This window comes from Erinaceus europaeus, chromosome 10 (assembly GCF_950295315.1).
Source record: "Erinaceus europaeus chromosome 10, mEriEur2.1, whole genome shotgun sequence".
NCBI lineage: Eukaryota > Metazoa > Chordata > Mammalia > Eulipotyphla > Erinaceidae > Erinaceus > Erinaceus europaeus.
In genome coordinates, this window is record NC_080171.1 from 16945584 (window position 1) to 16970900 (window position 25317).

Below are 25317 nucleotides of genomic sequence, written 5' to 3' on the forward strand. Positions count from 1 at the left end.
GGCCCAGGAAGCTACATGTCTACCCCTCACCACTGGGTTTTTACTTTGGTGCCCTACTTACAATTTGATCAGGTCCTGCTTTTAGTTTCCCTTTCAGATCTTCTAAGTCAGCTTCTGTTGATGAGTGGGATCATCCCATACTCATCTTTATCTTTCTGACTTAGTTCACTTAACATAATTCCTTCTAGCTCTGTCCAAGATGGGTCAGAGAAGGTGGGTTCATTGTTCTTCATAGCTGCATAGTATTCCATTGTGTATATATACCACAGCTTTCTCAGCCACTCATCTGGTGTTGGGCACCAGATGAGTGGCTGAGAATATTTAAAAATATTATAAAAATAAAAATATTTATTTTATTTATTTATTCCCTTTTGTTGCCCTTGTTGTTTTATTGTTGTAGTTATTATTGTTGTTGTCGTTGTTGGATAGGACAGAGAGAAATGGAGAGAGGAGGGGAAGACAGAGAGGAGGAGAGAAAGATAGACACCTGCAGACCTGCTTCACCGCCTGTGAAGCGACTCCCCTGCAGGTGGGGAGCCGGGGTTCAAACCGGGATCCTTAGGCCGGTCCTTGTGCTTTGCGCCACCTGCACTTAACCCACTGCACTACAGCCCGACTCCCAGGAGTCGCTTTTCTGTCTCCACATTTATTATTTATTTTTACCTCTGACAACTGACTCTCTCACTTTCACAGATTTTCCATGCTATAACTTGTGCTTCAGGTACCTTGGTTTGCCGCGGCCCAAATCCCACTGGTGCCCCCTCGTATTTCTTAGCTCATGCTCCTGGCCCAGGCCCTGCCTAGGACGGGCTGTCTCTGGATCATGCACCTACTTTAGCCAGTCAGCTGTGTGATGGTGGGTCTGATGGCTCGATGAGCGGCTGCCTGCAGAGCACAAATTGCAAAAGACTCGTCGGGAGCATTGAGGGGCTTGCGTTACCAAGACAGGGACTTGGGGTTATACCCAAGTCACTAAGAATCAGGCATGAATCACATGGGAGGAAGACAGTACACAAAAGAAAATGATTTTATTGTTGTCTCAGTCACTATCCCTGGATGCAATGAAGGGCATAGCAAGAGACTGTGTTCACAGTGCAACACAGACCTTCAGGAAGCATGTTTCACAGACTCACAGACTAGCCTGTTCCCTCCTCTTTCTAAGCCAGCAAGCCCCTCGCTCCATCCCTTGTGGCGGTACCACTGGGAGATGTCCTGCTTTCAGGGACACTCCGCTTGGCCTCTGAATTGGTCTCTCCCACAGGGATCATAAGAAATTGTTATTCAAAAGCTGGGGAGGCAGCATAATTGTTATGCAAGAGACATTCATGCCTGAGGCTCCAAGGTCCCAGGTTCGATCCCTGGTACTACTATAAGCCAGAGCTGAACAGTGTTCTGGTCTAAAGAGATAGAGTGGAGGTGGGGGGGGGAGAGATTGTTATTCAGGCAAACTCTGTATAGCTTGAGGCAAAAACAGAACTCAATAGTGACTTTAAGCCCCTGCCTGGGAGATGTCCCTGAACATTTGGGCATGTCAGACATTCCAGGAGGGAGCAGCACACAGCTGCAGTCACAGCTGTCAGGAACAGGGTTACCGCCCTGTGTGAGGAAGGAGGGCAGAGGCTGGAGGGCTTCCTCTGGGAGCCCTGAGTGAGCTCACCCTCCCAAGCTCACACTCACTGACTTCATCCATCCCAGGCCTCTTGGCCAAGAGCCTGGACAGCGTGAAAGCCCTTGTCTCAGAATAGGCCCCGGGCCACCTGGCAGAGCTAGGGGTGGGGGGCTGAGGAGGTGGCTCAGGTCTAGCCCAGCTCCCCAGAAAACATGAGGACTCTATTAAGCCCTGAAATACCAGAGGGTTTCAAGGAAAAATGTGGGGAGCAAGGGGTGTTAGGAGTGGGAGTGGGACTTGGCTATTTCAAGATAGAAAAATGCAAAGCTGTAAAGTTTTTTCTTCCATTTGTTCTTTGACAGTCCCATCTGAGACTTCCAGGAGGCCAACAGATGACATCATGTCTTACAGCTGAGAAATCTCAGTGATTCTCTGAAGGGTCCCCCTGCCCCCCTGTTTCCTATGGAAGTGGCTTCATATTCATGTATTTAAAGCTAGGTCATGTTACATTCAAATGAAGATGCGATATTCTTAGATATCTACCAAAAGTAGATTACAGTGCATAAAGATCACATCAAATGAACTTCATTTCTCAAATCACAGATATTTGGAATACAAAAGGTCCAAAAATGGATAGTATAGGAAAGATACAAAAGAAGTTTGCTTAAAAAAAAAAGTTACCAAGAAAAGTCTGAAAATAGTTTTTCTCCCAAAACCCAAATAATGGTAGTTTAAGTAAACATTGAGATAAATGTTTCATATTCTCACCCTTTTGCTAAGAATGAGTTCACACAGGACTGCGTATGAAAGTGTATGTGTTTGAGAGAGACAGAAAAAGAGAGAGAGGGAAAGGGAGAGGAGAGAGAGAGAGACTCAAATCCAGCACACACACCCATAGGGACAGACACAAGATAAGAGTTTTTGTTTTTCTAGGCACTTCAAATCCCTCTTCTTAAGTCCGCCACCTTCCCATGATGGTTGACAGACTACTTCTTTGGCGGCAGGACATTTTCTTCGAAGAAGCCTGGGTTGACAACATTCCCTGCTGGGAAGTATCTGGCCACCACGAAGGAGGAGCCGTCACTGGCTGAGGCCTTGCCCACACCCATCTTCTTCGTGTTCTTCCATACCATGGCTGTGAAGTGGCCTGCAGGGAACAGGCAGTAGAGAGGGAAACGGGGTCAGCAAAGCCTGGAGGGAGAGGTTTTGAGGGACTCCTGAATCTCTGCCCGATCCCGCCAGCCTCCAAGGGAGCTGGGACTTAAAACAAAGTTTTATTTACTGGATAGAGACAGAGATTTGAGTGGGAAGGGGGCGATAGAGAGGGAGAGGGGAGAGTGGTTAGCATAATAGTTATGCAAAGAAACTTTCATGTCTGAGGCTCCAAAGTCCCAGGTTCGAGCACCCACCCCCATCAGCCAGAGCTGAGTAGTGCTCAGGTAATAAATAAATAAATATGTTTTTAAAAGAATAACGAAAGAGAGAGAGAGAGAGCGTGTACTGTGGCACTGCTCCACCGCTCATGACTCTTCCTTCCTGCAGGTCGGGACCCGGAGCCTGAACCCAGGTGGGTGTGCATGGTAACGTGTGGAGCTCAGTTGGGTGTGCCACCACCTGGCACACTACCCCCCCCAGCTTAGTTTTTACAGATGCCAATCAGAGAAAAAGACGCAAACATATAAACTGCCTGGTTATTTGAAGCCTCGGGTCCTTCAATCAGTCACAAGGGCCAAATTCTCCTCACCACTTGCTAATGCCCAAAGGTGTCATGGTGTGCCAGAGATCTTGCCAAAGCTGAGTGACTCCCAATGATGCCACCAATGCCACCTGCTTCCAACCCTTTCCCCAACCGCACTCCAATCTCCATGTTCCTTGCCCAATGGTTATTTTTGTGTTCATCTTACCTAACGTTACAGAGACATGCAGCAGAGTGGTCGGTCGGCGCTGCCTTTGACTCCTCTGGCGTCTATGTCACCACCCTCTCTGGGCATCCTGCCCTTCTCACTCTTATCCTCCTCCTCTCTCACTTCACTTGTCAATGGTTTCCCAAAGCTCCATTCTGGGCTCTTATGTCCATTCTTACTGCACTCTCTATCTTTGCCGGGCTCCAAAATGAATTTTTCCAGTCCAAATTGCTCCTCTGTGTTCCAGACACTACTATTCATGTGACATTTCCACTCGGATGACTCACAGGCATTTTCAGTTTAACCTTTCCAAACCTCACTCTTGATTTTGGTGTTTCCCTGTCCCTCAGAGTAGTCCCTCCCCATCTCCTCATCTCCAGGAAGCTGCTTCTAGACTACACACACACACACACACACACACACACACACACACACCACACACACACCACACACGCACACATACACACATACCACACACACACACACCACACACACACATACACATACCTTACACATACACACATACACCACACACACACATACCATGCACACACACCACACACACACACACACCACACATACACACCACAGACACACACACACCACACACACACACATACTACACACACCACACACACACACCACACACACATACACACACACACACCACACACACATACACACACACCACACACCACACACATACCACACACACATACCACACATACACACCACACACACATACACACACACCACACACACACACCACACACACACATACCACACACACACCACACACACACACCACACACACACATACCACACACACACCACACACACACACCACACACACATACACACACCCACCCACCACACACACACATACACACATACCACACACACACACACACACACCACACACACACACACACACACACACACACACACACACCTAGAGCGTGGCCAGCATTCCACCTCCTCCCCAATAGCCCAGTTTCATTCAATCCTGAAGAATTTCACTCCAAAGTAACCTCAAATCTATCCATCCCCCAAGTCCTGGTCCCAGCTGCAAACCTGTCTGACCTGAGCCATGGCAATGGCTCTCAGCTGGCCCCTAGCACCCTTGCTGCTCCGCCCCCATTCATGTTCTCTGTTAAGAACCTACATAGATTGTATGTCATAGCTGCTTATGACAATGTATGCCTATTTATGATGGTTTTTATTTTCAAGATGTGATTAGTTTTTTACTGTTAATGAAAGATGAGAGGGACAGAGAGAGCGAACACCAGAGCATCACTCTGTGCTGCCAGGGAGTGAACTCTGGGCTCGTTGCCTTTGCGCCCAATGAACGCTTTATCCACTGCACCACCTCACAGGTTGCTCAGTAATGCTTCCTTGCTTCCAGCTGTACCCAGCATGAAAATGACTGCATTGGTCCGGTGGCCTCCTTTCCATTCATTCTCTGCGATAAAACACATCATTTCCCATAACAAAGCAAGCCACAGCCTAATCAGTGTGCAAATGCTTTCCTAGTGAACAACAACTTCTTGTCCTTGAGCTGCAGCTAAAACGTCCTCTGTTCAGAGAAATATTTTGTTGTTGTTGCTTTCTTGCCTTTTACTTTAAAAAAAAGAAAGAAATGGGCAGGGGAGGGGATAGATAGTAAAATGGTTATGCAAACAGACAGTCATGCCTGAGGCTCCAAAGTCACAGGTTCAGTCCCCCACCCACCATAAGCCAGAGTTAATCAATGCTCTGGTTAAAAAATAATAATATATATGTATATTATTATTATCATTGTGTAAAGACAGAAAGTGAGAGGGGAGGGGGAGAGACAGAGAGAGAGAGACACCAGCAGCACTGCTTCACCACTGTGAAGCTTTGCCCCACTGGTGGAGGCCAGAGGCTTGAACCCAGGTCCTTGCACGTTGTAATGTATTCCATTAACCAGGTGTATCATCACTCGGTCTCTGGAGAAGTATTTTGTAATCACTTTTGTATTTCTTAAACACTTCCTTCCCAAGATAGTTTTTTTTTTCCACCAGGGTTATTGCTAGGGCTCAGTGCCAGCACTACAATTATAACACTACTGGTGGCTTTTTTTTTTTTTCTACTTTATTTGAAAGGACAAGGAGAAATTGAGAGGGGAAGGTGATATAGAAAAGGTGAAAGACAGATACCTGGAGACCTGCTGCTTCATCGCTTATGAAGCATCCCCACTTACAGTGGGGATCTGGGGTTCGAATCCAGGTCCTTATGCTTGCTGGTATGTGCGCTTAACCAGAGTGCCATTGCTGCCGCTACCCCCCACCCCCCACTTAATCTTAATCACCTCCAACCTCCATCTGCCTCTCTTTCTTGCCCTTAGCCTGTGGAATCACAGCTTTGCAGGTGTCACCACTTCCTAGGGGGTCTTTTTTTTCCCCCTCCAGAGTTATCGCTGGGGTTCAGTGCCTGCGCTATGAATCCACGGCTCCTGGTGGCCATCTTTTTTCCATTGCTGTTGTATTTGTTGCTGTGTATAGGGGGTCTTTTCATACAAACTCAAGTTCTTTCTCCAAGAAACCTTTTCTCTCAAAGGCCTGGCCTGGCCGTTCTCTCTGCCTCCCAGGCAAGTGAGAGCTGTCATTTACCCTAGAGCTCTCGCTGCAGGCTCATCGCGCATATGGAAGTCTTTTCCAAAGGATGAGACTAAGCAGTCTTCTTTCTGGCTGCAGCGGGAGTAGGGGCTCTGTCTATACAGAGATAATTCAGCACGAGTACTCAGGGATGAGTTAGAGGACACAACTTCCTTAGCAACCATCAGATACACACTGGTTTTCACTTCTAACACAGTAACAGAACTTCCTTTTTATCTCTTTCTCCTCATTAGCTAAATCACATCCTCTTTCATGCTACAGACCCAAACTTCCTAGAATATACCTTTGCAAAAGCACACTCCATAAAATTATAGTACATATTTGTCAGGAAACATGTGCAACAGTAAAAAAAAAAAAAAAAAAAAAAAAAGAAAGAAAGAGAAAGCTCTCTTGGTGCAGACACTCAAGTGTCTCTGACAATCCGCTGTGTGAAGAGAGTAAAACAGAGCATGTGGCTGACACCAGGGTGAGAAGGAGCGTGGGAGGGAAGAGAGACACACACGAGCTCAGAATAACTCTAGAAATGACACCTTAAAATCACGTGGTACTGGTTGGGTGGGAAGTCATGGGCGATGGGAATGGCAGTGAAGGAGACTTGTCACCATGTAAGAGTGTTACTGATTTGGAGGGGACAGACAGACGGCTCACAGACACAGATTACCACAACGCAATTACAGGAAGTTGATTCTCTCAACTTGGCACGTAGAGTAGGAATTGCGTCCTCGTGAGAAGATGTTGACCATGGGCCTCTCTTTCAAAGGTTCTCTCACCTACAGCATGGACTCAAGTCAGGGAATCCCTGAACAATGATGCAGCAGGAAACAGTTCGGGGGAGGCTGCAGGGTGGCGGGCCTTTTAGTGTGGTGCTGGCCTAGATGGTCACACTGAAGCTATGCTCTGTCTCAGGGTCTCTGCCCACTGTTAGGGCTCAGTTGCTCTGGGTTTTTCCTCTCAGTATGGGAGATGTGGGTCAGTGGGTGGGACGGGCTGCTCACCTCTGACTCTAGAGAGACTCCTGCCTTGGGGCAGGAACTGAGGGAAGAGGATCAGAGTGGGGGCAGAAGACGTGAGGTAAGTGTTTTCCTCTTTCTGGGTCTCGGTTTTCTCCCCTGGAAGATGTGTAGCCTAAAGTTCTCCATCCAGACGTGTTACGAGGCTGACACAGCCCGGGGTGCAAAGCTGGTGGAGTGTACACGTGACCAATGCTATTCATTTGCTCTGGCTGCTCATGAATCCCGCTAGTGGGGAAAAGCAAATCCAGACACTGTCAGTAAAGTCAGATGTCTTCTGGACGCTGACCTCTCGGAAAAGAAGACAATGCTTTGCCTACACATCCTTGGTCACCTGTAGTTCTCCCCTGCCTGAAGCTTAATTGCCACAGTGCCATTAGTCCCCCGCTCAGGGCCTTTGGCCTCCCTCCTGAAGCACCAGGAGGAAAAAGGTCTCAGCAGATGCTCCTACAGCTCTACCCCTCTCCAGCCCACAATTACAAAACCTTGGGCCCCAAGGCAAGTAGCACAGCACAGGAAGCCATGATTGGCTCTGAGAGCATGCCACTTCCTGCTTCTGCAGGATCCTCCAGAGACTGGCAGGCCATAAGGGCCCCCCACTGGGATGCATTGGATCGACCTTCTGGTGGTGCATCCCGTGAGTACCCATTCACTGGGGAAACTGACGATCTTTCCTAGCCGACTGAATCCACATGGGTCCCAGTCACTTTCAAAGCCAGCAACAAGCAGCTCCTGACAGCTTTCAACCTGACGCTGTTGACTGGCTACCGAAGAAGGGCAAACGCTAGAAGAAGAAGGGCCCCCCACCCAGGGTGAGACGGGGTGGAACAATGGGATGGGACAGGCAGAGAAGCCCTCTTCAGTTTATCTGGTGCCTTCTAGTGAGGGAAGCTCACAGCCCCTTCCAGCCTGTTTGGGCCCCCAGGGGATCTGAATGGTTTCTGGGGGAAACAAGGAACCCAGTGAGGTCTGGTAATGGGAGAAGAAGCCCAGAATGCAAAGCTTTGAGCATTTGAGTGAGATAGTAACTGCTCATGGTGGGGACCCATGAAAATGGCTGGTCGGTGCCATAGCAGACTCCTCCCTGCATCTTCACACAGGCTCTCAGAATGCCCCAGAGCAGTGGCCACCCTGGCCCTCTCTCTCAGGGACCGGGAATGATGGGAGTTGACCCAAGGTCACACGACTAGTAGTGCCAGAACGGAGACCACATCCAAGCTCCCTTCAACCGCCAAATGCTCGTAAAAATAGAGGGAGAAATGCCCAGGCTCCCACCCACCTGAGGCTCTGAGTAGGTGGGGTAGGTGTGAGGCAGGCACATGGCAGGAAGGATGTGCAGTGAAAAGTGGGGCGGGAGCTCAGATTGGAGGAGTGAGCATCTTGGTCCTTTCCTTGACCTCTACTGGCCCCAGAGAGCCACTGACAGTTTAACCAGGAGATCCTCAGGGGCAGAGAGGGCTCGGGAGGCAAAACCAGATGCAAAAAGTTAAAAGTGGGGCAGCACCACTTTGCAAAAGAAGCTTTTTCACAGCCTGAAAAGCCACAGCTTCCTGTGACACCCTTTGGCCATCTGAGGAAGTGGACTGGGTAGTGATCCCCTGCTCAGACTCCGTGCTGTGTATCCGTGTGTGTGTGTGTGTGTGTATCCATGTATGTGTGTGTGTGTGTATCCGTGTGTGTGTGTGTGTTCAAATCAGAAAACTACACGATGGTAAAACAGGAGGTAAATGGTGGGTTCTCAGTGGACCAGGTCCTCTCTGTAGCCAGCTACCCAAGCTGCAGCCCTACTACTCACCAGTTCCGGAGGTGAAGCCTGGCTGCTGGAAGTTATAGCTTTTGATTTCACTGTACCACCTGTCGGCCACCTCCTTTCCTGTATGGAAGAAGCACTGTTTTAAGCTCAGCTGCAAAATCAACCCACTTCACCACCAGCCCTGTATACTAGCCATCTATCAACTGGCTGAAAACAAAACTGACAGGTTTTGTTGGGGACTGGGGAGAGCCTCAGCCTAGGGTGGGGAACCTGCATCTGTCCTGTCCTGCCACAAACTTGCTGTCATTCAGGCAAGGTTTTTTTCTTTTCGGGAACTCTGCATTGAAAAGGAAAGTGCAAATTGCTTCTAAACACGTGCTGGGTTTCTGGGAGGCTCTGCCGTCACTTGACACCAAGCCTGGCACCTGAAAATACCCACAGAAGGAAAAGCAGTTGCTGGTGGGGCAGAGGCTCCACACCAGGCAGGAAGATGGTCACCAGGCACGTCCACTGGCTTGGCTGCAGTGAGACAAGAGGAGCCATGAGTGTCCCTGGACGCCGCTGCTCTCAGGGCCAGAACTAGACGTGCCCCATCTCAGAACAGTAAGCTCTGAGCGTTGCCATGGGCACCACCACCTGAAGTTCTTGTTAAAATACAGATTCTTCGCAGAAGCAGATCTGGAATGGAGGCTTGTGAGTCTGAGTTTCTGACAAGTTGTTGCTGGTGCTAGCGGAACACACTTTGTGGAACAAGGCTGTAGCCCTGGCTCAACAGTGCTCACCTGGGGAGCACTGCCAATGGTGCCTGGGCCCGGGACAGGCAGTGTTAGGGTCTCTGGGAGAGAGAGTCACACAGCTTTTTAAGATTTAAAAAAAATTTATTTATTTATTTATTTATTTGTTCCCTTTTGTTGCCCTTGTTGTGTCATTGTTGTTGAATAGGACAGAGAGAAATGGAGGGAGGAGGGGAAGACAGAGAGGGGAGAGAAAGAGAGACACCTGCAGACCCGCTTCACCGCTTGTGAAGTGACTCCCCTGCAGGTGGGGAGCTGGGGGCTCGAACAAGGATCCTGACACCAGTCCTTGCGCTTTGCGCCACCTGCACTTAACCTTTTTTTTTTATTTAAATATTCCTGCCAAGGTTCTGAATTTGAGTGACTCCACTGCTTCTGGTGGACTTTTAAATTTTCATATAGACAGGATGAGAAAGACTAAAGGAGAAATACCACAGCACCTGTCCATTGCTCGTGAAGCTTCCCATGGTGCTGTGCGTGGCAGTCCTGTGAGTGTTTTAATCCTGGCCCTTACACACAGTGAAGTGTGCACTCTACTGGCTGAGCCATCTCCCAGCCTCAGACAGGCGTGTCTTATTTATTTATTTATTTATTTATTTTTATTGCCACCAGAGTTATCATTGGGGCTCGGTGCCAGCACTACGAATCCACTGCTTCTGGTGGCCATTTTATTTTTCTTTCTATTTATTGAGTAGGACAGAGAGAAATTGAGAGTGGAGGGAGAGATACAGAGGGAGATGGACCTGCAGACCTGCTTCACTGCTTGTGAAGCGTCCCCCCCTTCAGGTAGGGAGAGGTGGCTTGAACCTGGGTCCTTATGCATGGTCCTGGTCCTGGGTCCATATGGGCACTTAACCAGGTATGCTACTGCCCAGCTCCCTATTTCTATTTTTTTTTTTAATTATGTTATGAAGTTAAAATTTTTTTCTTCTTTTTTTATTGGGGGGATTAATAGTTTACAGTCAACAATAAAATACGGTAATAAATAAAACATAGTAGTTTGTACACGTGTGACATTTCTCAGTTTTCCACATAACAATTCAACTCCCTCTAGGTCCTCTTCTGCCGTCATGTTCCTGGACCTGAGCCCGTGTACCCCCCCCCCCCGTCCTTTACTGTGGTGCAATACACCAAACCCAGTCCAACTTCTGCTTTGTGTTTTCTTATTTTTCAACAAAGTTAAGATTTTTAAAAGTCTTTATTGCTTTTTTTATTTGCTAGGAGAGAGAATACTTGAGAGGGTAGGGGAGCAATGACCCACTCCTTTAGAGGCCATCTACCAACTCCGACTCAGTAGAGAAAGGGAAACTGAGGCCAGAAGGGGAGTGACTTGCTCAGGGCTCTACAGGGTAGTCAGCTCAAGGTGGAGGGGATGGAACCACAATAACTCTTTCCTGTCCTCTCTCACTTCTTCCTGGGGCCACCAAGGCCCATGGCCAGAGTCTGGGCTGGAGTCTGCAAACATCCTGCTTCCTCAGAGCTGGAGGCTCTTGGCCTGGGGAAACCAAGCTGACTGGAGAGGCTGGGGGTGGGGGGTGGGGGCTCCCCAGGGAACTTCCAGGAATGTGAAGTCAGGGAAGAAGTAGTCATCCCCCACTGGGGTTTGGAGAAAGCCTCATTAAGCAAGATAGCATTCTTCAATATCTTCCCTAAAAAGCCACATCAGCACTGGAGGAGCCAGGAAGCTTGAGACTGTGTGGTCAGTGTGATGGGGCCACCATTCCAGTGTGATGAGGCCACCATTCCAGTCTGTGACCTTGGACAGAGGAATTGTCTTTACCATTATTTTTTTTTTCTGATATAGAAAAAGTTCTAGTGCATTTTTCTAATGACAAAGTTTGTCACCAGTACTGCTAAAAAAAAAAAAAAAAAGAAAAGAAAAAAGAAAGGAAAAAAAAAGTAGAAAGATATGAAAGTAAATTCTTGTGTAGCTGGGGGAGCTTCAGTAGCCGCTGGCCAGGCTGAGATGACTCTGAACTCTGAGATGTCTCCGCCTCCCCCCCCTACCCCCCCCCCCCCCCCCCCGCACCTCACTGGGAGCTCTTGGGAAGGGGGGGAATGGGGAGCTGACTCATCTCTGGCATTCGGCACTTGTCTGACCCTGAACTGGCCACCAGAGACCCCGTGAATAGCAGATCCACACAGAGCGGTGGGGTCCCTTCCCCCTTCTGGGTCTGAAGCTTCACTACAGCTACATTATGGAGGGTGCTGGGGCCAGGAAGGGCCTGAACACTGTTGGGGGGGTAGGGGTAGCCACAGGCAGGGGGAGGGGAGCTGGGAAGGCCACCCACCTGTCTGATCATAGGATGCCCATGCCAGGTTCTCTCCACACTGGCCACGACTGGACTCCGGGCTGTGCTTGAGGATCCTTGTGCTGGCCAGAGCCTCCGAATACCTGCCAGGGTCCACAGGGCTTCCTTAGAGTGGGCATAGCCCACGGAACCCCCCTTCCAGAGCATGAGCTGAAGGAACCAAGAGCTTCTCACTATAGTTCTTCCAAACCCCCACCTGCTGTGTGTGTGTGTGTGTGTGTGTGTGTGTGTGTGTGTGTGTAGGTATCGCCAGGGCTTCACAGCTCTAGGATAACTTTTATAGAGAAAGACAGAAACAAAGAGGCAGGAAGAGAATGAAAGAGACCAGAGCGTGGAAACTTCCTCTGATGCAGTGGTGGCCAGGCTCAAGCCTGGGCTGCACACACAGCAAAGCAGAGCACTATCCAAGTGAGCTCTTTTGCCAGTCTCCATCGGTTCCTTTCTACAGAGAAGCAAACCAGGGCTCCAAGGAACACAGGTTCCTGCCTAGGTGAGAGGCAGAGTGGTTGTTCAAGCCTGGCTTTATCGTTCCCACCCGCCCTCTCCCCCACCCCCCACCCCCGCAGCCACTGTGGGTCCTTTCTGTGACTGCTCAAGCCCGTGGGGGGGGTGGTGGCGCAGGGCACTCACTGCTGAGCCTCCCGGTTGAGTTTCTTGCAGAGCTTCAGCGGGGGGACGCCATGCTGCTGCCGGTACTCGTTGTGGGCCTTCAGGACGTCACTGTTGAACTGCTTGGAGGCTGCAAAGATTTCAATGTGGAGAGTCTCAGGACCGAGAAAAGACCCACCCAGAGAGACTGATGGCTGGCTTTGGAGCAATGTCCAGCTCACACCCCAGCCACATGGACAGGCTGCTTGCTTGACTCTGGCATCACTGCCAGACTGGCAGCTGTGATGCCCTGCTCCACACCTTTGCTGCCCCCACGCTGACGCCTCCCCTGCATTAGAAGGGCCCACCAGAGCCTCAAACACATGCGATTCTACTGCTCCTGTTCAAGTTTTTTTTTTTTTTTTGCCTCTAGGGTTATTGCTGGGTCTTGGTGCCTACAATACAAATCCACTGCTCCTAGAGGCCATTTCTTTTCCATTTTTTATTGGATAGGACAGAGAAAAATTGAGAGAGGAGAGGAGGTAGAGAGGAAGAGAGAAAGATAGACATCTGCAGACCTGCTTCACCGTTTGTGAAGCGACCCTCCTGCAGGTGGGGAGCCGGGGCTCGAACCGGGATCCTTGTGTTTAGTACTATGTGTGCTTAATCGTTTGCGCCATTCCCCAATGCCCTCAAGTTTTTCTTTATACATTTCCATTTTTCTTTTCTTTTCTTTCTTATTCTTATTTCTTTCTTTTTCCTTTTTTTTTATACATGGGCTGGAGAAACCAAGAAGCTAAGCTGTCAAGAGAAGGATAGCATTGGGGAAGTGGGATGAGAAGAGCGTCTGGAAAAAATCATGGTGGTCTTGGGAAAGCAGGTATGATCAGCCAAGCCCAAGGCTCAGTGAAGAAGAGACACAGCCTGTGGCCAGCTGGACCATGACCTTGGGAAGGGCCAGATCAGGGAGCAGATAAGGAAGGGGTGAGCCAGTCACAAAGTAGATAGTAGATCTGAATAGACATTTCTCCAAAGAAGAAACTCAGAAGGTCCACAGACATAAGCAGAATGTTCCACTTACTATTAGATACACATACACTAAAACCACAGCTACCATTTCATACCTGTGAGAACAGCATCGGGTGAAAAGAATGGAAATGATGGGTGTTGGCAAAGATGCGGAGGACAAGGAAACAGAGAAAGAAAGGAAAAAGGAAGACAGGACAAATAGGGTAGAACAGGATGAAGGTGATTATGCTGAGATAACAGGTGAAAGATAGCTATCAGGGGGTTCCACTCATAACTGTAACATAGATAACTAGTGCAAACAAACTTACAGAAAAAGTAACCAACTTGTCTCTTAGACTTTGTAGCTATGGTGGTTCTCAGAGGGAAATGCAGGGACACAGACAATTTAGAGGTAGGTGGGGTGAGCTGTACACACACGTGTCTATATGAAACTAAACCCCTGAATTCTTAGGATTTGCTTACTTATTTATTTTCTCACCACTCCCATCACCAAAGGTCTGTGTTCCCATCCCCATCCCCACCTTCATAGATAACCACTATAGTTTTCCCACAGTCTAGAAAATAGGTTGATATTTTGTTTTTTTTTCACATTTGTATATTCAATTATATCTATTCTGCATCTGAGTGAAACCTGTAGTTGCCCTCATCTCCTTACTCGCTTCATTCTCCACTTCCATGCACAAAATCTTACGATTTTATAAAGAAATATTAATCAATAATATTTTTTATTTTTCCCTTTTGCTGCCCTTGTTGTTTATTGTTGTTGTTGTTGTTGTTATTATTGCTGTAGTTGTTGTTGGATAGAACTGAGAGAAATGGAGAGAGGAGGGGAAAAATGGAGAGAGAGAGGGAGTGAAAGACAGACACCTGCAGACCTGCTTCACCCACTCCACAGGTGGGGAGTCAGGGGCTGGAACTGGAATCCTTAAGCTGGTCCTCGAGCTTCAAGCCATATGCGCTTAACCCTCTGCGCCACCGCCTGGCTCCCAAATCAATAATATTTTTTAAATTATATACAAAAGAGTGAGCGAGTAGAGCCAAGGCCAGGTAAGGCTGCACCTAAATTGGGGGTGAAAGTGTTTTGCAGATGCAGATCATGAGGAGATAAGAAATTGGACCCGTGTGTCAACAACTGTACTGTAAACAATTCTCCCCTCCCCCCTGCAACAAAATGATAAAAAATAGCCTTAAAGTTCCTTCCAATCCTGAGAGCCCATCAGGGTGGGGGCAAGAGGATATAGGTGAACAAGCAATCCTAGGCTCAGGAAGTCATAGTTTATCTAAAGAGACAGGGATCAAAATGTGCAGAGGTGTGTGTGTATGTGTATGTGTGTGTGTGTGTGTGTGTGTGTGTGTGTGTGTACACAGTCAAGGTGGTGGAGGGACTCCAGCCAGTGGGATACTCCCATCTCCCATGTCCCAGGCAGGTCACAGTGGGGCACCATGGGAGATGCCTGGGATGGAGAGCTTGGGCAATGGTGTACAGGGGAAGACTTCCTGGAGGGGGTGGTTTTAAGTGAGGAGGCAAAGGGCACAGGGAGAGTCAGGGTGGGAGGGCTTTGGCATATCTCAGGACTGTGAGAAGGATGTGGAGATAAGGAGGAGAGAGCGGCGAGCTACTGTGAGGCCAGCTTTAAGATAGCACCGCCCCCCCCCCCCCCCGCCAGGGGCTGGAGGGATAGCTCAACAGGGAGAGTGACCATTGTAACGTCTCTCCCCCCTCTGTGTGTCTCCTTCTCGCCCTTGTTTCCCTCCTTTCTCCCTCCCTCCCTCCCTTCCTTCCTGCCATCTTTCCTCTCTTTTATTTAATAGGACAGAGAGGAATTGAGAGGGGAGGGGAAACAGAGAAGGAATGAGAGGGTGGGGATAGATAGCATAATGGTTATACAAAGACTCTCATGCCTGAGGCTCTGAAGTCCTAGGTTCAGTCCCCCACACCTCCATAAACAGGAGCTGAGCAGTGTTCTGGTAAAAAGAAGAAGGAGGAGGAGGAGAGGAAAAAGAAGAGACAAAGAGACATCTGTAGCACTATTTCATCTCTCATGAAGCTTCCCCTACAGGTGGGGCCCAGGGGTTGGACATGGTCCGGTAAAGTGTGCTCGACTGACTGGGTGTGCAACTGCCCAGCTCTGTGTCCCTCTGGATGAATGAAAAAGCATGCTGGGAGTGGTGAAACCACATGAGTATGAGAACACAGCTTGTCAAAAAGAGAGAGAGAGAGAGAGAGAAGCCCCAGCATCTGGGTCAGGTTGCAGCGGCCCCATGCAGTGCTGTAAGCCCTGCAGTCTCTTGGCAGACAGAGACATTGCTAAAAACTAGGTCACAAATCCCAGAGTTCAGGAAGTGAAGAGAAACAAAAGTGAAAGTTCCATCATAATTCAATCTAAGCTCAGTGCCCAGAAACCACAGGAGCTCACTGTCCAGCACAAGCCCAGTTTCAGAAGGTGGCCAGAAGGGCTATGAAGGACCGTCTAGTACTCGGGAAGTGACACATTCTCCCTCCTGGCCTGGGAGGCTGACAGGCCCCTGGCTGTCCCCTCCCACCACTGTAGCCAGGCCCAGCCTCTGTACAGGGCCTCACCCTTGCTTCAACCTTGGGGAGTCAAGGTATAACTGCAGGAGGCAAGATATGACTAGAGGCCCACATCCAGAAGAGGCACACCCCATTTCTATAGAAAACCTCAGGAACAAAGATATAAAGAAGGAAAGAAAAAAAAAGTCAACACTCACTTACTCATTCCTGCATCAGATGGCGAACCCTTCTAACACCCCACAAAGGAGGAGCAGTGTGTGTGTGGGGGGGCTGTTCCTCATTTGTAGAGGGTAGACTGTGTACTTCTGGAGCCAGGGCTGTGAGTGGTCTTGGGTGCCTGTCCACATTTTGTAGAAGCTTCTGCTGCTGTACCCATTTATTATATTTTTTTAGATTTTTTATATTTATTTTATTTTATTTATTCCCTTTTTGTTGCCCTTGTTGTTTTTTATTGTTGTAGTTATTATTGTTGTTGTCGTTGTTGGATAGGACAGAGAGAAATGGAGAGAGGAGGGGAAGACAGAGAGGAGGAGAGAAAGATAGACACCTGCAGACCTGCTTCACCACCTGTGAAGCGACTCCTCTGCAGGTGGGGAGCTGGGGTTCGAACCGGGATCCTTATGCCGGTCCTTGTGCTTTGTGCCACCTGCGCTTAACCCGCTGCGCTACAGCCCGACTCCCCCCATCTTTTTTTTTTTTAAATAAGGAAACTGAGACTTGAGAAGTGAAATAAACAGCTCAGGTTTTCACAGCTGTTAGGGGTGGTGAGCCCTGCAGAAGAAATCCTTCATCCCTATCCTTAACCCCACACCAGCCCCCCACCGCCACAAGAAGTCCCAGCGAAGAGACAGTGGGGTCAGTGCACCTGCTAGGAAGATGGGCCCCAGGGAGGAAGGGAGAGGAAGGGGAGAAAGGAAGTAAGATTTCTCAAGAGCCTCCTCCTTTGCCTCATAATGTTTTGTAGTCAGCCTCATGTGAGGGGTACCAGAGGGAAATTGTGAGCTGTGGAGTAGAAGTCCTAGGGGGCAGATCTGTGGCAAAAGGTCAGTGACACTCAGGCCTGACTCCTGGTGTCCAAAGGGAGACGCAGGGCTGGGCTATCTCCTGAGTGGGCAGACATTGCAGGGATGCTGAACTAGAAGCTTCTCCAGGTCCTTTGGAGCCTGAGTTCCTAACTGCTGAACAGAGTCTGAGGAGGCCCATGCTTCCCTCCTCATCCTGTCTGACTTTTGGATGAAACAGCTCGGCATCCATCTCTCCCTGAATCTGGCCTGGGCCCTCTCTAGACCAAAGAGATCCAGTATGGTCAGAGGCTGCGGCAGGAACTGTGGGTGTCACCTTGTTAAGAGAGGTTGGAAAATGATCTAGTCTTACCTTTAGAGCAAATCATGTTTTGCCAGTTTATCAGGAAGAAGAAAAAGGTCATTAAAAGGAAAAAGGAGGAGGAGGAAGAGGAGAAGAATAAGGAGGAGGAGGAGGAAGAGAAGGAGGAGAGGGAGAAGGAGAGGGAGAGGGAGAAGGAGAGGAAGAGAATTAGAAGAAGAATGGGGGCCAAGAAGTGGCGCACCCAGTTAAGTGCACATAGTGCAAAGCACAAGAACCTGCAACAAGGATCCTGGTTCGAGCCCCCAGCTCCCCACCTGTAGGGGGTCTGCTTCAAAGCTGATGAGGCAGGTCTGCAGGTCTCTCTCTCTTGCTCTCTCCCTCTCTATCTCCCCTTCTTCTCTCAGTTTCTCTCTGTCTTAGCCAATAAAATGGAAAAAAATGACCACCAGGAGTCATGGATTCATAGTGCCAGCACTGAGGTCCAGCAATCAGCATGGAGGCAAATAGAATAAAATAGAATAAAATAAAGAATGCATTTCAGATGGGTCGCTTCCATTCTTCCAGGAAATTCAAGAGGCAAATCCCAGCTCTGCCTTTTTTTTTTAAATTTATTTTGTATTTATTTATGAGAAAGATAGAGGGAGAGAGAAAGAACCAGACATCACTCTGGCACATGTGCTGCCGGGGATCAAACTCGGGACCTCATGCTTGAGAGTCCAAAGCTTTACCACTGCGCCACCTCCCGGACCACCCCAGCTCTGCCTTTAAACTACCTGTGTGATCTTGGACAAGCTGCTTAATCAATCTACTCACAACCCACCCACCCCCCTTTATAAAATGGGGTTAACAGCCACATACCTCAGAGAGGGAGAGGAATTTATGAATCTACAGATAATGCTTGAGGACTGTTCTGGAATCCAGCGATTGGTTAGGAAATGTCAACTACTGGGTGGAGACCCTGTAGCCTAAGGCCCAGGGAAAAACTGCCCAGTCAGGCCCCCTCAGGGATCTGTTGTAGTTACTGATGTCATCGTTGCTGGATAGGACAGAAAGAAATGGAGAGAGGAGGGGAAGACAGAGAGGGGGAAAGAAAGACAGACACCTGCAGACAGACACCTGCTTCACCGCCTGTGAAGTGACTCCCCTGCAGGTGGGGAGCTGGGGCTCAAACTGGGGTCCTCACACAGGTCCTAGCACTTTGCACCACGTGCACTTAACCTGCTGTACTAACACCTGACTACCCTCCTCTGGGGTCTTAATGGCAACAGGGCTGCTGATGTTGCAATTAGTCTTTGATGACATCTTCTAGAACCTCTGACCCTGCATACTGAGTTTCTGAGCAGGTGGGTCAATAAAGGAATGAACCTTCACACCAGCACTAGGAAAGCAGGACAGGTTGGGGCGGGGTGCTCTGGGAGGACAGATGCAGAGTTCAGGGTACACCATTTGGTTTAAGAATATCCTTCCCGTGCACACTTTTCATTTCACGCACAGCTTCCTCGTCCCACAGTAAGAAGGACTCCCAGGGGACAATTGCTCAAAGGTTAAGTGGAGCAGAGAGGGCCTGGGGCAGCCATTCCAAGGCTGTGTCTACTCTCTGGCCCAATCTGTATGAGAAGGAAGATGATATCTGTGGCTTTCAAAATGTCTTCAAAGCAGGGAAACCCCTTCTTTGAAGCTGTTTTTTTTTTTTTTTTTTTTACTGATCATCTGGCTTATGGTGGTGTGGGAGATTGAACCTGAGACTTTGGAATGAATCTTGAAGATTCTTTGAGGGTGTTCCCAGGTGGATCCCACTGGGCTAGCGGCCAGGCTGAGAGACCCGCAGGGAGGGAATAGTAAGTGGTCAGATGTGCAAAGGAGGCAGTCCTCAGTTGGGAAATCAGACAGTTGAGGTTCAAACCCCAGGTTGTCCACTTACTGGTCCAGGCTGGATCCTGGCAAGGGACTCGGGCTCTGCCAATCTCTACAGTTGATAAAAGCTGTCTTGCAGCACTATTAAGAAAGTGGGTAAGATCAAGAGCTTAGCTCTACTCCCGGCAAGCAGCAGCAGCTCCATGGCGGCGGTCACTGTAACCAGGGACTAGGTAACTAGCCTCCAGGGAGCCTACGTTCTTCTCTGTCCCCATCACACTTGCTGAAAACTTACTCTCTAAGCAGGCAGGCCAGGCTGGGAACAGGGCTTGGGAATCCATGAACACTGACCCAAGCTTTTGGAATTGATTACTCCTTTTATTTCGGTGCTGGGGATTAAACTAGGGCCTTATATATGTGAAGTGTGTGCTCTACCACTGAGCTACAGGCCCTGTCCTTCCTCTGGAATTTAAGCTGTGTCAGTTATGTGATACTTTTCCAGCAGTGCCCACTCCCCTCAGTGGCTTGGGGACATATCTGACTAAAAACTCAGAAAGGGCTGGAGAGAGAAAAACGTAGTGGTTATGTAAAATGCCTTTCAGGTCTATGACACCGAAGGTCCCAGGTTCAATCTCCAGCATCACCATAGCTAAGAAGTGGTCTGGCAAAAGCAAAAACAAACTCGGGAGTCTGGTTCCTATGCAGGACTGCCAGGCCCAGAAGAGGCTAGGGATTACTTAAAGCCCTACGGGGACACACACTGCCTCAGGCCGGTGGCCTGGGGCCTTAAGGTTAGCGCTGTGCTGAAGGCCCAGTGGATCTGGATGATCCACTTTCTCTTAGATACCCCTAAGACAACCAGATGATATTGTGTCTGTGTGTGGGGGGGCTCAGTATTTTTTGGGGTGGGGGAGACAAATAAAATATATAAGGGAACTTAGCTCTGGATCAGCATTCTGGAGAGTCCCTGGGTGTGTGCTGCAGTAACTATGTACGGCAGCTTCAAGTTGGCTTCTGCCATATCCTAGGACCTCCCAAACCTGCCTGACCCTGCCCAAAGCACCACCTCTACCCCAGTGCAGACTTACACCGACTCTCCCTGCTCAGTCATGATAAAAAGCCGCAAGTCCACTTGAGGCTGCCATCTTGAAAATCTATTTCAAGTCCCTTAGAGGTCTTTTCCATCTTTTGCCTGCAGAAACACACAGCTTCTCCCAAAGACCCACATCCATCTCTCTGCCCTACCCCCACCTTCTTGGCACAGCTCTGGTCCTGCAATTTCACAATGTTCAGATCAGTGCCCTTCTTTTCTTTTAAGGTTTATTTAATTTAATTTTTTTTATTATCTTTATTTAGTGGATAGAGACAGCCAGAAATGGAGAGGGAAAGAGGAGACAGGCAGGGAGGGAGATGGAGAGATACCTGCTTCATCACTTGCAAAGCTTTCCTCCTGCAGGTGGGGACCGGAGGCTCAAACCCTGGGTCCTTGTGCATTGTACCTGATGCGCCACCACCAGGTTCCTCAGATCAGTGCCTTCCCATGGCACCTCAGGTGTCACAGGGCAAAGCCCAAATTCCCAAGACCCTCTGAGGGTATGACCACCACTTCCAGAAGCATTAACAAGCTGCCTTGCAAAAGAGACCACTCGCTGGCTGCCTCCTTTGAGCTGCCATTGCTCTGCCCACACCAGCTTGGGTTACTTTCTCCTTATTGGAGCCATGAGGTACCTGTTTGCTTCTCAAATCAGCTTTATGAGTCATGTCACAATCAAGGGAACACACCCAAGAGTGGGGGTGGGGGTTGGGGTTGGGGGCATAACCTCTACAACAGTGGTTCCTCAGCTTGATACAATGCTGATAGATGACGGAGTGGAGGGAGCCACCAGGTCCAGATGCCAGCAGGATGCGACCAGACTTCCCTGGACAGACAACCCCACCAATGTGTCCTGGAGCTCCGCTTCCCCAGAGCCCTTCCCCACTAGGGAAAGAGAGAGACAGGATGGGAATATGGATCGACCTGTCAACACCCATGTTCAGCAGGAAAGCAATTACAGAAGCCAGACCTTCAACTTTCTGCATTCCACAATGATCTTGGGTCCATACTCCCAGAGAGATAAAGAATAGGTAAGCTATCAGGGGAGGGGATGGGATACAGAGTTCTGGTGGTGGGAATTGTGTGGAGCTGTACCTCTCTTATCCTATGGTTTTGTCAATGTTTCCTTTTTATAAATAAAAAAATTAAAAAAAAAGAATGGACTCACAGCTGTATATTAGCAGTTCTAGAAAACTTCTCTCTAGGAAAGATGTCAGAAATAGCTAACTAAAATGCAGCTTCAGACAATGTGGGGATCGTGGATAAAGCAATATGGCGCAGTGGATAAAGCATTTGGATTCTCAACCCTGAGGCCCCGAGTTCAATCCCTGGCAGCACATGTACCAGAATGATGTCTGGTTCTTTCTCTCTCTCTCCTATCTTTCTCATGAATAAATAAATTCTGAGAGAGAGAAGGAGGGAGGGAGGGAGGGAGAGAGAGAGAGAGAGAGAGAGAGAGAAAATGTGGAGATTTTACCCTCATCTACAGAGAAAGAAGTAGCCTTTCCAAAGAGGGATCTCAAAATGTTCTCTCACATTTGCAATGCTCTTACCCCTCCTCCCCCATCCTGTCCTTTAAAATTGTTTTTTAAATCTTTATTTATTTATTTATTGGATGGAGACAGTCTGAAAGCGAGATGGAAGGGGGATATAGAGAGGGAGAGAGACAGAGACCCCTGCAGCACTGCTTCACCACTTGCAAAGCTTTTCTCCTGCAGGTGGGGACTAGGGACTGGGGGCTTGGAGTTTGAACCCAGGTTCTTGTGCATTGTAACATGTGCGCTCAACCAGGTGCACCATCACCCAGCCCCTAACTCCCTCCCATACATCCTGTTCTTTAACTGCATGATAATCCGTTGTGGTCACCTCTTCATACTGAAAGGTCCTTGGGATCATATTGTATATATGAGGGAAAAGGCAGAGAAGGAAAGAGACTTGTTTGATTAAATTCACATGGCAGAGTGAAACAGATTCCAAGAAAGGGCCCATTCGCTACTCATTTGAGGCCAACACCCCCAACTTCTCATGAAGCAGGATTATTTTTTAAAGGATGTATTTATTAAATGACAGAAAGGAAGACCAGAGCACTCTGGTGATCATAAGCAAAGCCCACCCCTGACAGCGGAGCCCCCTCTGTTGCTGGCTGGAAGCAGGACTTGTGAATTCTGCCAACAGCTGCCCAGTGAGAGGTTCTGTGAAGTGCAGCCACCCACCAGTCAGGACTAGGGCTGGGTACCGCCTGGTGCAGACCGCAGGGAAGCTGCAACAAAGCCGGGGCGGAGCCCTCCCTTTGTGGGAAGAGGAGCCAGGAATGGGGCCGGCCAGGGAGCTGAGTCTGGAAGGATGGAGAGGACTCCGCCTCAGAAGAGAAAGGCGGTGGTGAGCGCAAGGGAAGAGGACCCAGAGGGAGGGCCATTCCTCCGGGTCGGGACAGCCCAAGTGTAGGATGAGGTCTGCGGGTGCTGGAAGTGCCAGAGCCCCAAGGGAGGGGGTCAGGGACTGAAGAGAGTGTGTACTGTTAGAGCAGACAACGGGATGGATGGAAGGCGTTAGGAAGGAACACTCCAGAAAGTTCATCCGGAGAGTCGCTGGTGTGAGGCCAGGTAAGGCTGGGTGCGGGGTGGAAGAGAAAGGGGAGAGCTGGTCGTCAGCATCATAGTTCTGCAAAAAGACTTTCATGCCTGAGGTTCTGAGGTCCCCAGGTTCAATCCCTAGCACCGCCATAATCCAGAGCTGAGCAGTGCTCTGGTTCCCTCCGCCCCCGTATCTCTCATTTATAAAATAAATATTTTAAAAAAGGAAGAAGGGAAAGTTGAGTGGAGAGTCCGTGCAGGGTGGAGCCGGACTGAGTCTGCTGCCCTGCCTGGAGCAGTGGGCGCGCAGCGGACGAGGGAAGGATGCCGAGGGAGGGAGGGTGGGGAGCGGCCGGGCAGCAGAGACCCCCGCGGGTGTCTGTCCCGACTCTCCCCGGGCAGCTCCAGACACAAAGCACCAGCCCCGCCTGGCGCGGCCCGCGCAGCCCCCCACCCCGCCCCCACCCCCGCCCCCACCCCCGCAACCCCCGGCTCTCAGGCCGGGACGCCCCTCCGTGCGACGCTTCTCGCCATCTGCCCGCGGCCCCAGCGCCACCCCGACTCCCGGCCGCCCCAGAAAGGGCCCCGCCCCGCCCCACCGCGCGCCCTGGACCTGGAATCCCGCAGCGTGGCGGGCGCGACCCCACGCGGAGGGACCTTCGCGCCCCCGGGACAGCCCGCCGCGGGGAGGGTCCCGGAGCCCGGGGTCCCCTGCCGTCTGCGCCCCCAGCGGCCTCACCTGACTTGCCCATGGCCGGCTCGGCGCGCTCGGGTTCCCGCTGCCGCTGCGCCGCGCTCCCCGCGGGCCCGACTCGAGGCCCAGCACAGCCCCTCCCCGCCGCCCGGCCCCCCGCCTTATAAGGCAGCGGCCGCCGCAGGGAGGTGCCCGGGACTACCCCGCCGGCTGCCGGGAGGAGGCGCCGGCCCGCTGCCCCCGGCGGCTCCCGAGAGCGCGCCCAGAGCCAGCGCCCCGCGGCCGCCCCTCTCGGGACAAGCGGGAAAGGGTGCGGGGGGGGGGTCACCCTCCCGGCCCCCAGCAGCAACCCCTGACACTGTCAACCCCCACACGCCCCCGCGTCACCAAGTTCACCCCGCCTCCATAGGACCCCACAGCTCACATCCACTCCCCAGTGACACTGACTCCGAAGGGGCTCCATCTTCTCTTTCTGCTACGATCCTGGGGTGCAGATGGGGCCTCCTTGACTCTTCCAGCGGGTGACATCTGGGGGGTAGGGTGGGGTTTGAGATGGGGTAAGAGAGGCTCCAGCAACTGAAGTCTGACCTGTCCTCTTGTCCCTCATTGCCTACCGGACCAAGTCAAACCCTCCCCTTCTAAAGTCTGGGTCCAGACCCAGTCTCCTCAACTTCACCCCATCCTCCAGTCAAACTAAACTTCACTTTAAAAACCGGTCGACTGGGGCCAGGTGGTGGTGCACATGGTTGAGCACACATGCTCTAGGACTCGGGTTCAAGCACCTGGTCCCCACCTGCAGGGGGAAAGCTTTGCAAGTGATGAAGCAATGTTGCAGGTGTCTCTCGGTTTCTTTCCCTCTCTATCTCCCCTTCCGTCTCGATTTCTGGCTGCCTCTATCCAATAAATAAAGATTAAAAAAAATCTATTGACTGTCTATCATGTCATCTATCAGTCATATCTATGTTGGTCGATCGGTCTATCCAGATCATAACTCAGTACATGAGATGCCAGGCATCGAATGCAGGACCTCACATATGGGATTCCAGCACTCTCTTTAGATTTCCCACACGTGTCTGGAGAATTCCCACGCCTTGCCTGACTGTCCCCCCATCCATCATTGCCCTTTCAAGTCCCAACACTGTAGGGTTCAGTTAATTTCCAGAGACTCTAGTCTTTCCTGACTTCAGTGGTTGTGGATGTAGAGACCTGGCTCACTGGAGGTTTGGGTCTCGTGGTCGTCGCAGACCCGTCTCAGACCCGTGTGAGAAAAACACTTGCATGGATGAAGCCCCAGGTTTGACGCCCAGGACTGCATATGCTGAACATTGCTCTTATCTCTCACTCCCTCTCATAAAATAAAACATAAGTACACAAGTAAAACACTTTATTTAAAAAATATATTATAATTTATTGTGTAGAAACAGCAAGTAGAGAGAAAGGAACATTTAAAAATATTAAAGAGGGATGGTAAATTCTGCAGAGATGATGGTACATTTGTCTGTCCTTTGTAGTCAAGTCAGTTTTGCTCCATGTAAGTTGATCCCATTTATTTATTTATTTTAATGAGGTGGGGGGGCTAGAGAGAGGGAGAGAGGGAGAGAGAGAG

At 50.0% G+C, this 25317-nt stretch overlaps 1 protein-coding gene and 1 long non-coding RNA gene across 5 annotated transcripts in view; one reads left to right on the forward strand and one right to left on the reverse strand.

The window, feature by feature from the left end:
* Nucleotides 1–1009: 1009 nt before the first annotated feature.
* Nucleotides 1010–24058, reverse strand: GLIPR2 (GLI pathogenesis related 2). 4 transcript variants are annotated; one of them, XM_060199199.1, is made up of 6 exons: nucleotides 23757–24058; nucleotides 12652–12760; nucleotides 12001–12104; nucleotides 8958–9035; nucleotides 6848–6922; nucleotides 4714–4975 (listed from the first exon to the last, which is right to left on the reverse strand). In XM_060199199.1, exons 1-6 carry the CDS (start codon nucleotides 23767–23769, stop codon nucleotides 4884–4886), a joined length of 471 nt encoding a protein of 156 aa, XP_060055182.1. In that variant the 5' UTR covers nucleotides 23770–24058; the 3' UTR covers nucleotides 4714–4883. The 4 variants fall into 4 exon arrangements, with proteins under 4 accessions (XP_016044059.1, XP_060055182.1, XP_060055181.1 ...); XM_060199198.1 differs by having other exon boundaries at nucleotides 6801–6922; nucleotides 23757–23911; XM_016188573.2 differs by lacking the exons at nucleotides 4714–4975; nucleotides 6848–6922 and adding an exon at nucleotides 1010–2756 and having other exon boundaries at nucleotides 23757–23911.
* The window catches only part of LOC132540836 (uncharacterized), a 29751-nt gene continuing 26865 nt past the window's right edge, over nucleotides 22432–25317 (forward strand). The window contains exons 1-2 of the long non-coding RNA XR_009551962.1: nucleotides 22432–22823; nucleotides 22969–23047. This is a non-coding gene — a long non-coding RNA (uncharacterized LOC132540836). The remainder of the gene's footprint in view (nucleotides 22824–22968; nucleotides 23048–25317) is intronic.

Bases quoted from the DNA above. Each gene is read 5' to 3' on its own strand.
- GLIPR2 (XM_060199199.1), bottom strand. The intron at 6,923-8,957 runs GTGAGTAGTAGG...TCCATGCTGTAG, and splicing joins AGGCTTCACCTCCGGAACTG to GTGAGAGAACCTTTGAAAGA. The intron at 4,976-6,847 runs GTTGAGAGAATC...GTTTTATCGCAG, and splicing joins ATTCCTACTCTACGTGCCAA to AGAATGAATGGAAAGGAGGC.